Source organism: Schistocerca piceifrons, chromosome 3 (genome assembly GCF_021461385.2).
Source record: "Schistocerca piceifrons isolate TAMUIC-IGC-003096 chromosome 3, iqSchPice1.1, whole genome shotgun sequence".
NCBI lineage: Eukaryota > Metazoa > Arthropoda > Insecta > Orthoptera > Acrididae > Schistocerca > Schistocerca piceifrons.
Window position 1 is genome coordinate 62,324,656 of NC_060140.1, and position 13,203 is coordinate 62,337,858.

Below are 13,203 nucleotides of genomic sequence, written 5' to 3' on the forward strand. Positions count from 1 at the left end.
ATTCAGACTGTGGTCTGGAGAGGATTCTGGTCTTGACTGTTGTTATGAGTGGATTGCACTTGAAACACTTGCCCTGAACGTGACTTGCACTAGCACTAACCTTGACTGGGACGCCTGTGGTAAGGAGTTAGCTGTAACGACAGTTTAGACCTCAGTCATATAGGAAAACTCTCTGTGCCGAGGGCAGTCTTATTCATGACAGGTCTGCTGCCTTGACATTTGATCTCCTTGTGCGCACTGCCGTATAAGTGAGTCAAATTGAGCCATCTGGTGAACGAGCGTGTCACACACTCGAATCTGCCGACATTTCAGGGTAATTGCGAGCTGTCTAACACGTCGCTGCTCTGCACACGCTTGAACCATGGCCGGCACCTGAGACAGCGCTACACATCGAGAAAGGGGTACGGTATTGCTGCTCCAGCTTGTTAAGACAAACAGAATCACAGTCTCGCTACTTGTTCTCAGCTGCACTAACATAGTATAACTTCTTTGTAGACTAGATCCATCAAAGTCTATTCAGTTTTAGATAATTTCTGATTGAGTTGTCCATATTATGAGCCAGAGTAAATAGTTCAATCAGACAAACCTTTGTCTTTGGCGACCAGGGGAGTGTTAACTGTTTGTTGCATATTTATGCTACCACCAGATCATGTTTTATTTTGTTTTTATGCTTAACAAATATTTTTTCCTATTTTAATCAATAAACTTGTGCCATAACTTTCATAAAAGATCAGTCCCTTGTTATATCAATAACCCATCAACAATTGACTAAAACAGTGACAGGGCCACCATTTAATTAATACTATTTCAGCATTCAAGTTTATTTAGATTATGAGAAATGTGATAATCTCTAATGCAGACTAAAGACAACAAACACAGTCAAAGGGCAAAATCAGTCTAGCAGCCTTATGGGGCAGGTGGTCAAGTGGAAGGTTTACTAGTTAAACTGATTGCTGTCAGGGTGATAACTCATAGTTGCCTGTCGCCTTCCAAAATATATCGCAAGTCCAGTGTAGTGTTGCAACCTCATTTGGTAGTCGCACTACTGTAGAAACAAGGTTTCACAATTTCAAGAACCAGCTTTTGAGCGAATTCAACGAATGTTTATTAGCCTGTCTCTGGGTTTTGTAGGTTTCCAGCAGACAAAATATTATAAGAAAAAAAAAAAAAACTGGCTGGTAACAGTCTTTGATTTGGCTACTACGGCTAACTTGTGTGTCCCTAACTTACCCCAGCAATCCTATCGGGGAAAGGGGGCCTGCCGTTTAATGTGGAATCCGAATCGCGTGCAGTTCCTGGCAAACCTACACATCATTGAGAAATGCCGACCGGAATCTGTCGCGTGACCTTATGGCTTCAGGGGCACGCGCTTTAGCCCTAGCGCATCAGATCCGACCTTAGACTAACAGCAGCATGTAAGTAATCATTCTCCCCAAATGCCAGTCGAAAAAGGCAACAGTTGATTTACTTCCTCATACGGAATGAGGTATGCGCCCTGTGTCTGAGTCTGATAAATCCAATATTGCTGAGTCGCTAAATGCAACCATTCTCCTCTGGAACCTTATGAATAGTGTAAATCTTAGTACTGCTGGTGTGGAATTCTGGAAGAATGGCACAAGAAACATCGTACTACTGGGCCACATACGCAACAATGTTTCAGCCTCTCGTCATTATTAGCTGAGTGTGAGTGCATTGGCTCTTTCATTCACTTACTGTCCCAAAGCAAGCATCAACGGAGTAGTCAACAATCCTCTGATTGATGACATAGAATTTCTGTAAGGCAAGAAGCTAAACCTATTCAAAAATATTTGCACTGCATACTGACCATTGGCTACGTATTTCTAACATAAGCAAACACGAGGTAAGAAAGGTCTTCGTTTAAACTAGGAATTAACTGGGAGCAGATGATTTGCTTGAAACATTAAGTAATACAAATTTTCCGTGTCTCAACACTCTCATAAGCACTTTTGATGGACAATGAATGTAAAAATGAATACTGCTATAATAGCTGTACTAAAATGACGCAGGTACTGCCTGAAAATCCGTTTGATTATCCATTACATCAACATCTGACATAATATACGGCTGACGTTAAATAGTATGTTGTGAATAGAACGAATAATAGTCAACCATTACCACATAACGGAAAAAAGTCCAAAATGAAGGCAATGGTGACAAAATATAAATAACTATTCGGTCTCACTATCTGAAACTAAAATTATGAGCATATTGTGAAAGAAAGGCGTGAACCACAAACTGAAATAATGAACGTACTGTCAATGAAATAATTATATTTTGATGAGTCCTGGCCATCCGCACTGTGGCAATAATAGAGTCCAGTACTCTCCCTGGTGACGTTTTTGATAACCAAAGAATGGTCATTAGTAATTATTATTCTGTTCAACGATTCGTTATTCTTTGTATCAGGAATAACTTCTGAAACATTTTCCGTCATGGAAATATTCTGGTAGTACCATACCTTAGGTAAATCGTCATCATCCACATTGCTGCAGAACGAAAGGAACCCTTGAGTACCTACATGAAGCAAATTTTATGCAATAATTTTAACTCGATATTCTAAATATCTGATGAAATATGACTTACCAATAGTGGCATTCCAAGATCAGGTCGGTGCCGAGATTTGCAGGGATTAACTTAAAACTTCTGTCGTCGTTTCCAGTAAGCAGACTATAACGTTCCACGCAGTGACTGAAATTTTCGGCACCTGTGTAACTCAAGAAAATGATGAAACAGCAGATTATCTGAACAGTAACGCTGCAAGAAGCTGCATAATCCATACCCAGCGTTATCTACTAATCAATTACGTCACGAGATGTAGATACTAAGATGTTTAGGCAATGAGTTAACTAAAGTCTTTAAATCACCCAATAGTCTGGGACAGACACGGTGAAATAAGGTAATTCTGATATTCCTGCTACTTAGGAAAAAGTACAATGTTTGAATTAAGGAAAACTCATTTAGCTCCCGATTGAATTTGACGCTCCATTTACGAACGGAATGGTATGAATATTCACTGCTCAAAAGAGAATCAAGTTAGAGTTGGCGCCTTCAATTTTCATTTGTTGGTACCGGAATGCGCCTCGCGAAAGTCATACAGGGTAAGATAACTTGTAAGTCGTTGCAGCTGATGTGCGGGGACGTAGCAGAAAGTTTCGTAAACAAATGAAACTATTTTTATGTTTTACTTATGCTGTTTATTTATAACTAACTGCATTATGGCGCAGAAATTGCATCTTGGGTGAGAGGAAGCGTCAATGTTTAGAATTGTTAATTGAGTGTTAACATTCGGGGGATTGGCAGTACCGCAGACGAAATTCCAAATACTACGTCAATATGGCGGACCAACTTGAAAGTAAGTTTAATTTGAAGGAAATTGCTATTGTGCATCCTTAATGACGGGCGTGTTACTGTTTTTCCTTTTGATTGGATATTGTTGCTGTGTTTCTTGTGCTTTTAGTGGTATACGATAACCCCATAATACACTCGTGAAGTTTAGATTTGAATTTGTGGAGCAAGCTTTGCGCAGCAGATTATGAAATTTTGAAAATTTGAAAGTTGAGATGTAATATAAAACTATTATATATCAGGTCCAATGGTTTAATTATGCCATTATTGTCCGAATTCATGTATTAAGTATCTTAGCAAGCGTAAATATTACATTTTCTTCTTAGTTTTGAAATTTTCAGTGTTTATAACACGCCTGCTGAATTTTTTAAAAGGTCGTGTTATTGTGAAGTAATTTAGAGCAAATATTTGCAAACCGTGGAGTTTTGACAGTTTTGCAGTAGTTACGACAATAATTTGTATGAAAACTGAATAACTACGTTGCTGCTTAAAAGGGTATGTATTCCTTTCAATATTAAAAAGATGTTCAGAAGATATTTATTGAAACTGTGCGTCGCCAGTGTGTAATATATTCGTCACACCTTTCCACAATACCTCTATAAAAATATGTAAAATTGTTTCGTCCCACGCCTCGAATGATATTTATGTGTAATTTTGAGAGTTGTAAATTCGTATCTTACGTGTTTTTTGATATCGTGTATCATAGAACAGCACATGTGTTAAAGATTAGAATTTATCTTCTTCTATCATCATCTGCCCTTTGTGAAAGTATGTTAGAGAAACAGATTAACTAGGAAATGCATTTACGGGCAACAAAACCAAATACGCATTTTATAATGTGATCGATTGACCATTTAATTGTTATGAGTTGAACCACTAACAAACTGCCTCATATGCTGTGTAGGTGTAGCATTAGTGTTATGTCAATATATTTGATAAATAATAGGAAATCTTATTTTCAGTTCTATCTTCATCAAATCTCAGCCTAATTATCACTTTTCAACCTAACCTAGATTCTGTCATCACAACCAAGACTTCAGGGGAGTCCAGTGTCACACTGTAGTATATATATAATGCGTAATTGCATAACATAGTGTTAGGGAAACTACAGGACTTAAATAATGTGGTGTACATTGCATAATATAAACAAGATTGAGGCTCACTTTTTATCTAAATTTTGTTTTATTTATGTTCTTATAGTTTCAGTATTATGAGAGGTAGTAGGCCTAATTGCTAATTGACAACTCTTTCGCATTTTGTTAGTCTCTTTTGAAGCCAAAAGAAATAACTCTGGTGCATATTTAACTGCTGTGAATGACTTAAAAAATATCAGTGACCATTACAAGTGTTAGATTACAACATGAATAGCAAGATTAATTTAATCAATCACCTTGGACGCGAAGTTACTGTTCTGTGCTGGTGGAATGATATTAATGCTGTTGTAGGCTTCTAGAGGAAGACTGGTAGTACATTTGCAAATCAAAAGTCATTTTTTTAACTATTTGCCTTAGTAAAAGGAAGCTGAAATTCTTAACTTAATGTTTTCTTGCAAATGTGTGCTTCGTGTTGTAATAAAAATTTTCACTAAAGATGTCTTACTTCCTACAACAGATGAGTCTGCTGCTGCCCTACTTTCTTTCAAAAATGGTGGTTTGGGTTATGAAGGCATCAAACAGGAACCAGATGATGAGATGTTTGAAGCAGAAGATACACCAATTCTGGGTCCCGCAGCTCTGGGGCTGCAGCCAGTTGGTGAAGAACAAACTCCTCGTACACCTACATCCCAGCCAGGCCTTGTTCTTAATCGACGTGGCATGGTTAGACTTATTTTTAAATACATTAAGACATTTAAGCTAAATAATATTTATCTTGAAGTATACATCCACTAAAGAGAAAAATAGAGAACTTAATGTATAATGTTTTCTATTCAATGACCTGGTGTAATCATCATCCACAAATATTGCAGTAGTAGTATGTTAGGGAAGATCTGATTTATACTCCCTTCAAAATTACTTTAGAATTGACACGCTTTCAGTTACATGTGGAGGTACATAGCAGAGTTGCCATTTCCCTAATAGAACACATGTCTAATCAGAACTCGCAACTATCAATCTACAAAGATAGAGCTGGCATCAGTGTATCTTGTAAGATACCTGCTGTATTTTCGTTTTAGCTGTAGTTAGGATAATAAGTTTTTAAGTCAATAAACAAAGTTTATGCAAATACATTTCCTGATGATGAATTTTCCACATGTGAGAATCTTACTGAATATAGGTTAACACATTATGCGAACAAAGTTTTAAAAATACATATTTTCAGTCACTTCAAATAATGACTGTCATATAAGTAGCACAAGAAAATTTGAGTTAAATGTGGTGGATTGTGCTCTGGTTCAACATCAAATACTGTTTGGTTCAATTTTATTATGAGAAACAGATTGCTAGGTTTAAATTAACTTATAACATTTTCTAATCACTTTAACTTATTTCAAACACAACAAAAAATAATGCATATTCATCTAGGTAAGGAAACTGAAGTTCCAAAGAAAAAGTAATAGTGATATAAAATACACTTACATTCATATTGTAACAATTATACATGAACAATGAAAGAAATTTCTTTCATGTGATAAAGGATGAATCTGGAGGTGTGCTTCATTCAGATTCAGTTGCCAATAATAGTGTCCATATTAATAATCAAACCCTAGGAACTTACAATTTTGCTGTGCATATAATTAGGCTGACTGTCATAGTGCAAAACTTTCACACACACTTTGTGTTAGAGATGCATTCTCTTTACTTTTTGTAATGACTTAGAATAGATTGCAGCTGCATGCTGAAATGTGAGTTGAACCCAGACATCTGCCTACATATGCAGTATACTTCAGGAAGATTTAAACTGCCACAAATTGACCTCCATTTTTCTCCAGATTTTACAGAGGCCCTTCTGTGAGGCATTGGAGCTAAGGTGTCCAGGAGAAAGAACACTATAGAGTGTGGCCATCATCATAGCCTCTCAATTATTCAGTTTTCCACATATTTTCTTCTCGTGATTGACAGACCTCTGAAGTATGTTGCTCACACACTTGATGTGGACATTGTGCACGTTTCCCTTGTATGACACTTTGTCCTGTATGGCACTTTGTCTGACTTGGCAGAAGTTGCTTGTATGCATCCATTGTTGTGTTCTCATTTCCAGTTCTTTGCTTCCAAATTCAAAACTTACTCATTACTTGAAGAATGTGATATCACTGCTGATATTAAGTAGAAGTTTGTTCCAAATTCTGAACAAATTTTCTCAGACTTTTTATGATTATGACAAAACAGATAGAGTGAGCTCTGTAATGTTTTCTACTAGACAGACATTCAGCATTTCAGGGACAGAGAGATCCCCTCCTGATGGCTCTATCCACACACCTGAACCCACCAACAGTACCTGTATATTGACAGCTGCCACCCTCACACACCAAAAAATCTCTCCCAAATAACCTGGCCATCAGGCTACAGCATATCTGTAGTGACAAGAACTCCCTTGCCCACTTTGCTGGATGTTTCACCAAGGCCTTTATAGACGAGCACTAACCCCAAGAGTAGACATAGTCCACAAACAGATCTCCCCAGGGATCATATCCCTGTGGAAGAACCAGATGTAAGTCCTTCCCGATCCTCACCCAGCACTTTGTCTTTCAGTCCTCTCACAGCCTTATCCTATCCCACGAGAGGCTGGGCCGTCTGTGAAAGCAGTCATGTCATATACCAGCTCAGCTGTAATCATTGTACAGCTTTTTTTTGTTGGTATGACTATCAACCAGCTGTACACCAGGATGAATACCCACTGCCAAACTGTGGCCAAGAGCATTGTTGACCACCATGGGTGTAACATGCAGCTGAACATAACATGCTTGATTTCAATGGCCGCTTCATACAACCTGGGCTTTCTGGATCCCCCTGCCAACCAGCTTTTCTGAACTGTGTGGATAGGAGTTATCCTTGCAATAGATTCACTACTTTGGACATTATTCCAGTCTCAACCTGCGGTAAACTACTTTCCCCACACCCTCCACTCCACCAATCAGTTCCTGCCCTCTCGGTTCTATCGCATGCTCCATATTCACGTTCCCTCACACTCATTATGAACCACCCTCTACCGACATGCCAACACACCAACCCACCTTTCCCCTTCCTTGCTCCTCCCCCCACCTCCTCCCTCGCCACAACCTGCTTGCCAACTTCCCAAAACTGCACCTGGCAGTCTTGTCATGCCTCCATCTAGTCCCTACACACACCACCAGACAACACTCTTCTCTCCCCTACCCATACCCTGTCATCCCTTTATCTTCCCCACCCCACTCCAGATCACTGTTTTATTAGACATCAGTTGTATTCCTGTCCAAGCTGTTGGAGATGTTCATGTTCGTGTGATGTGCTTGCTTGTGTTCTTTCCTTTCTACTTGATTATAGCGAAGACATAAATGCGTAAGTCTTTTTCATTGCACCTGTCTGCAACTCAGTCTGTCATCTTTACAATGAGTGGCATTCCATTCTTTTCCTAATATTGTTGACTTTTTAACCTAATCTAGATGTAGGGCTATACTATAAATCAATCTTTTACCACAGCCCACATTCCTAAAATTAATATAGAAGGACAATAAATATTGTCAGTGTTCTGTTCAGTAATTGCCCATGCATGTGTGATGTCACGCACTACGTTATTACATCATAGGTCAAAGCAGACATTCAACCCACCCACCAGAGAGGTATGTAAAAGCTGCTACTGACATTTGTGTAGCTCACTTTCATGTGAGAAAGAGTCTTTTCCTCCAGTTCTTTCTGTGAAGTGCATGATTAGAACTTGTAAGCAATATTTTGTGGGCATATTTTTATTTCGTTGAGAAATGCACACAATCTTTCATAGAATAAAATAAACATAAATATGTTTTACTAAGTGCAAGAAATTTTTTTAGACTAACAGCTAATAACAAAAAGGAGTATTTTATGTGAATTGGACATCTGCTTTTGATAAACTATACATCAATGGAATTTTATGTAGTGGTCATACTCCATGATTGAGCATTTAAACTTAAAAAGTTGTCATTACACTACCGTTAGTCTAGTGCACGCTTCTATATTTGCTAATTAAACACATCTTTTTGCACTTTGTATTTAAATCTTTAATTTTAGGCAGCAAAAAATAATTGTTGTTATATATGTGAGGCAATAATTACTTGCAGTTGAGGAAACTTTTATGTTGATTTTAATTTTGTATGAATTGAGTAATTTGACTAAAAATAAAATCACCAGTAACAGAAACAGTTAAAATACGGTAGTTATAAAGAGCATATAGCACAGCAAGAGAAGAAATATTGCAGCAGAAGAAGACACATACTCATCACCTAGGGAGCTGAAAAAGTATGTGAGAAAACAAAATGCTGTTGTAAATGTTTGCCAGTTTGTTAGGTTATCACCAGGAGTCGCAGATGACACAATAAAAAGACTGTCACATCCTTTTCACAATATTATTACATTCCATCCTGGATTTTCCATTGTCTAATGTAATTTGTTCTTTCCTTCATGTTTATATTTACCAATGATATTTAAAAATAAATGTTGTTACTCCCAGTCTTCTTATGTACAAGTGTTCTTTTAAGATATTTATTCATGTTGCCAAAGCACAAAAATAGTAATGTAATGCATATTTCTACGTAGCCTGCACGCATCCGAAAAAAGAACAGACTGTTCTTTGATGACGACGTAGTGAATGCAATGCCCCCTCGCTCCAGTGCCAAAAGGGGTCCACGTGCATCTCCTACAAAGAAGGCAGCAGTAGGCATGAACAGTAAATTACTGGCTACACAGATAAAGAAGCAGCAGCTTCAACAACAACTACAAGAACTGGAACAGCGTCCCCCTAGCAACACTCATCAGGAGCCTCCAACAGCCTCCACATCTAGCACATATGTAAATGCAAATTGGTCCGCTGATCGCCGTGCTGGGCAACGCCTTGGTATGAGACTACGTAATCTGCTTAAATTGCCAAAAGCACACAAGTGGGTGTGTTACGAGTGGTTTTACAGTAACATAGACAAGTAAGTAAAAGTTTTGTTTTCAAGTTACCATTACAGAAGATAATGATACAGCAAAATTATGTGAGGAAAATTGGGTAAATGTTTTCATTAAAGTACATTGCACAGGTAGCAGTTTAATGCCCAGCACTCAATAGATTCATCACCAATCATGTAGCATAGTGAGGAAAAGTTATAGTTCACAGGTGGTCACATCAGTTAGGAAAAACGTAATTCTAAGTTCCCATAGTGACTTACCGATTATTATTGCAATGTTCATGCATTATTAAATATTCCCAACATGCTGCTTAAATTTACAAATTATTACTGACACAGATACATTGTTTCTTCAGAATGTTGGTGCTGTAAAGATCCAAAGTGACCTTTAAACATACAAACTCAACTGTGCAGAGTTGAAAGTAAGGCTGATGGCAGTAAATGCCCTAATTAATACTGTTAACCTCCTTGTCGTTTTGATCCACCGTGTTATTAAGTAAGAAATGTAATGAGAAGCTGTAAAAATCTGTGCAACATGAGGCACTGAAATTGCCAGCTGGGAGGTATCACCTTCAGCGTTGACATATTTTTCTTACTTCCTCACAATAACCCTCTGTCACAAGAAATTGGTAACCTTTGGGCTTCCACAAATGTAGCTTAATGTACCACAAACTGTACTGACAGGCATTTAGTTGCTACTGAGTTGTGCCAATGAAGCAACACTATTGCTTTGTGAATGAGGTGATGGTAACTGTATAACTGACCCTCAAAAATGGTTGCCAACAATTGTCATCAATCATTACTGTAGTAAAATAATAGATACAGCTCCATTGTTGAGCCTTTCTTTTAATTTTGTTGTTGTTGTTGTTGTTGGTGGTGGTGGTGGTGGTGGTGGTGGTGGTGGTTGCCCATTTGAAGTATCTTCAAAGCCTAAAGCATGAGTTCTGTGCTCCCAGCAAATAAAATGAACAAAGATGCTAGCACAGGAATTTTACACCCAGCAGTTCTTCTACTTTGAGCTGGTAAGTTGTGTGGAGGAGAAAGGAAAGGGAGAAGTAAGAGAATGGGTGTAGTGGTAGCAGGGTGAGTTCGAGTAGATATTTCTGCACAAGCAACACGGCATTTGGTGCGCGACTCCCCCTCCGCCATCGCACTCCCGCCCTCACTCCACTTATCACTGATACATTAATTACCTTTCCTGATGCTTTTGGCAAGATATTGAAAAACAAATATAAATCTAGTAATTGTGGGAATAGGTCTTTTTTTTTTCCTTTTAAATTAACCAGTACAAGGACATTTCTCTGTACCAGAAACAAATTTCTGAATATTATTCTATTGCTAAATATTAAAAGAACAAACAATTTCCATTTAAGGTTGTTCATGAGATCTTCAAAAGCTTTTAGTGAAAGCAAAAAGAACTGACTTACTATATTCTTCTACCTTCAACAAGAATGTGCTATCAACTGTAAAACATCTGTTATGTTTTTAGTTTGCTAGAGTAACTTTATAAATGTATAATTTACAAATTAATTAACTTCCCATTGGAAAAAGTGGGACAGTAATAGAAGAAACATCATCAAATGTTGTACTGAAACGGTAAACGTAAGGCATTGTTTAGTTACATGAGATGTATGTTAGATGTGAAGAAAATTCAATAGTAGTAATACTTAATTTACAGAAAATTTGCTGTGAAATTTGTTTAAAATTGATAAAGATGGTCAAAGTTTTTATGTCTGCAACTGAAAAGCAAGACGTATATTTGTGAGTGATACAAAACAGAAAAGTTGTATCAAAAAAGTCAAATGAGGACTACATATACAACACACATTGTAATTTGTAATGAGCTGAAGTAGTATTCGTCAAATGTATCTGAAAATTCAAAATCAGATCTGTTGTTTGCTCAATAAGACTAATTTCTCTTAATTCTTTTGGCTTCTTTTATTCTAAAAAATTATCTTTTTACACATTTTTAGGATGGCATAGTACTGAAATCAGTTTTTCATAATGAAAAATCAATGGCTTCCTCATAAAAGTCATTGCCATTACAGTCAGTGGTGATAATTTCTTCTGGAATCTTAAAGACCATTAAGAAATTCTCACATCTTGAAATGGTTCCCATCATTTGACCAATGCCGTCCCCTCCTCTGTCCCCCACGGCATTAACATCTCATTTGTAAGTATATGAAAGGCCACCACAGATCCTCTGCCCTTGCAGTGCTATTCCCCTTTTCGTGTTGCAAGTCTGTCTTTCTAGTATTCTTTTTTCCTTGCTACCTTTCCATTGGATGGTCTTCTTGGCTGTGATTGTGCTTGGATTTGGTTTGTATTTTGGACACTTGTTTTCCTTACTTTCCACTCTTCTACACCGGTTCGTTATTAATTATACGATGCCATTGTTAGATCAGAGTTGATACTTCTTTTCTAAGTTTTACAATGGCGTGTATTCCACCTTTGTCACTTTCTGTTTTTGCACCCTTCTTTCTTGCAATGGTACTACACCCAAAGCCCAACTTGGTAGCCATAGCATTGAGGGGGGTGGAGAGGCTATACTCGATTAACTGCATGTCGGTAGCCCACTGACCATGCAGGGATTGCACTGTTGGTGCCTGAGCTGGAAACTCCCCATGCTGTGGCAGTTTGGAAACAATGGGGAGAGCCCCCATTTGGAATGGGTGGTACCATGGTGGAAGATTTGCACATGAAGCGAATTAAACTTTCTTCTGCTGGTGGCAACACAGCCCCAGCCGTCTCTTCTGAAACTAAGACATATTACAATACGGAGTGGTATGACCCTCCCTAAACTGTTCCCTTCCCTGGCTACACCATGGAAGGAACATAGAGCTTGAGACAAGACGAGAAATAACCTCCTCCAACACTTCGTTTGTTTTAGGACGGACGGGGATGCCTTTTTGACTGCAAAGCCTTTGTTCTTCATTGTACATCTCGAGGACAGATTAGGGGAAATGGCAGCAATTTGAAAAATGAAAAGTGGCCCTGTTCTACTTAAAATGGCCTCCACCGCTCAGTTATGGGGGCTGCTTGGATGCGGTAGGGTGAGTGATACTCCTATCACTATAACACACAAAAATGTCTGAATATGGTATCATTTTCCACCAAGATCTCCTTTTACAGACTAATCACGAACGGTGTGCCGGTCTGGATTGTGAGGTGTGCATTTTCTCCATCATATCCGGCTGGGATCCAAAAACAACAGAGTGAATATTGGAGCTTTCATCTTGGCCTCTGAAGGTGATGCATTGCCTGATAAAGTCGAGGTGATGGTATATTCCTGTGACGTAGGGGCATATGTATTTATACTCCCAAACGGAGCTACAAATGGGTGCGATTTGGACACATGTATTTGCATTGCAACGCCAGGCCAGTCTATAGGGATTGTGGCCATTAGTTGCACACAGATATTCCTTGTGCCCTCCTGTCTTGTATCGACAATGTGAGCAATATTCCCTGTTCACCGGACTGCACTGTTTTCAAAGATGAAAAAAAAAAAAAGAAAAAAGAAAATCGATTACAAGACCCTCAAAAAGCCTTACATGTCCAAGGGCAAGAGGAAACAGAATTGACTACTTCCTACACATATGGCAATGGCATATGCCACTGCTACGACTTTGATGTCTGGTTCATTGACTGTGCCCTTGGGGGCTGCACAGCTACACTAGTGATTTGGTGTCATCGTCCTAATGTTTCCCCAACATCTCTTTGGCAGTGTTGACTCCCTATGTTCCGGGAACATCAGTCCCCAACCCCCAGCCGGAGAAGCA

General features: G+C 38.4%; 1 protein-coding gene across 2 annotated transcripts in view; it reads left to right on the forward strand.

The window, feature by feature from the left end:
- The first annotated feature begins 3,175 nt into the window (after positions 1–3,175).
- Positions 3,176–13,203, forward strand: part of LOC124788205 (protein lin-9 homolog) — a 104,199-nt gene continuing 94,171 nt past the window's right edge. The window contains exons 1-3 of one of the 2 annotated variants that reach the window (XM_047255381.1): positions 3,176–3,373; positions 4,978–5,183; positions 9,072–9,451. In XM_047255381.1, coding sequence (XP_047111337.1) covers positions 3,355–3,373; positions 4,978–5,183; positions 9,072–9,451 — 605 coding nt within the window. In that variant the 5' untranslated portion in view covers positions 3,176–3,354. Of the gene's footprint in view, positions 3,374–3,762; positions 3,862–4,977; positions 5,184–9,071; positions 9,452–13,203 lie in introns of those variants that run through there. The other variant, XM_047255382.1, reaches the window with a different exon arrangement.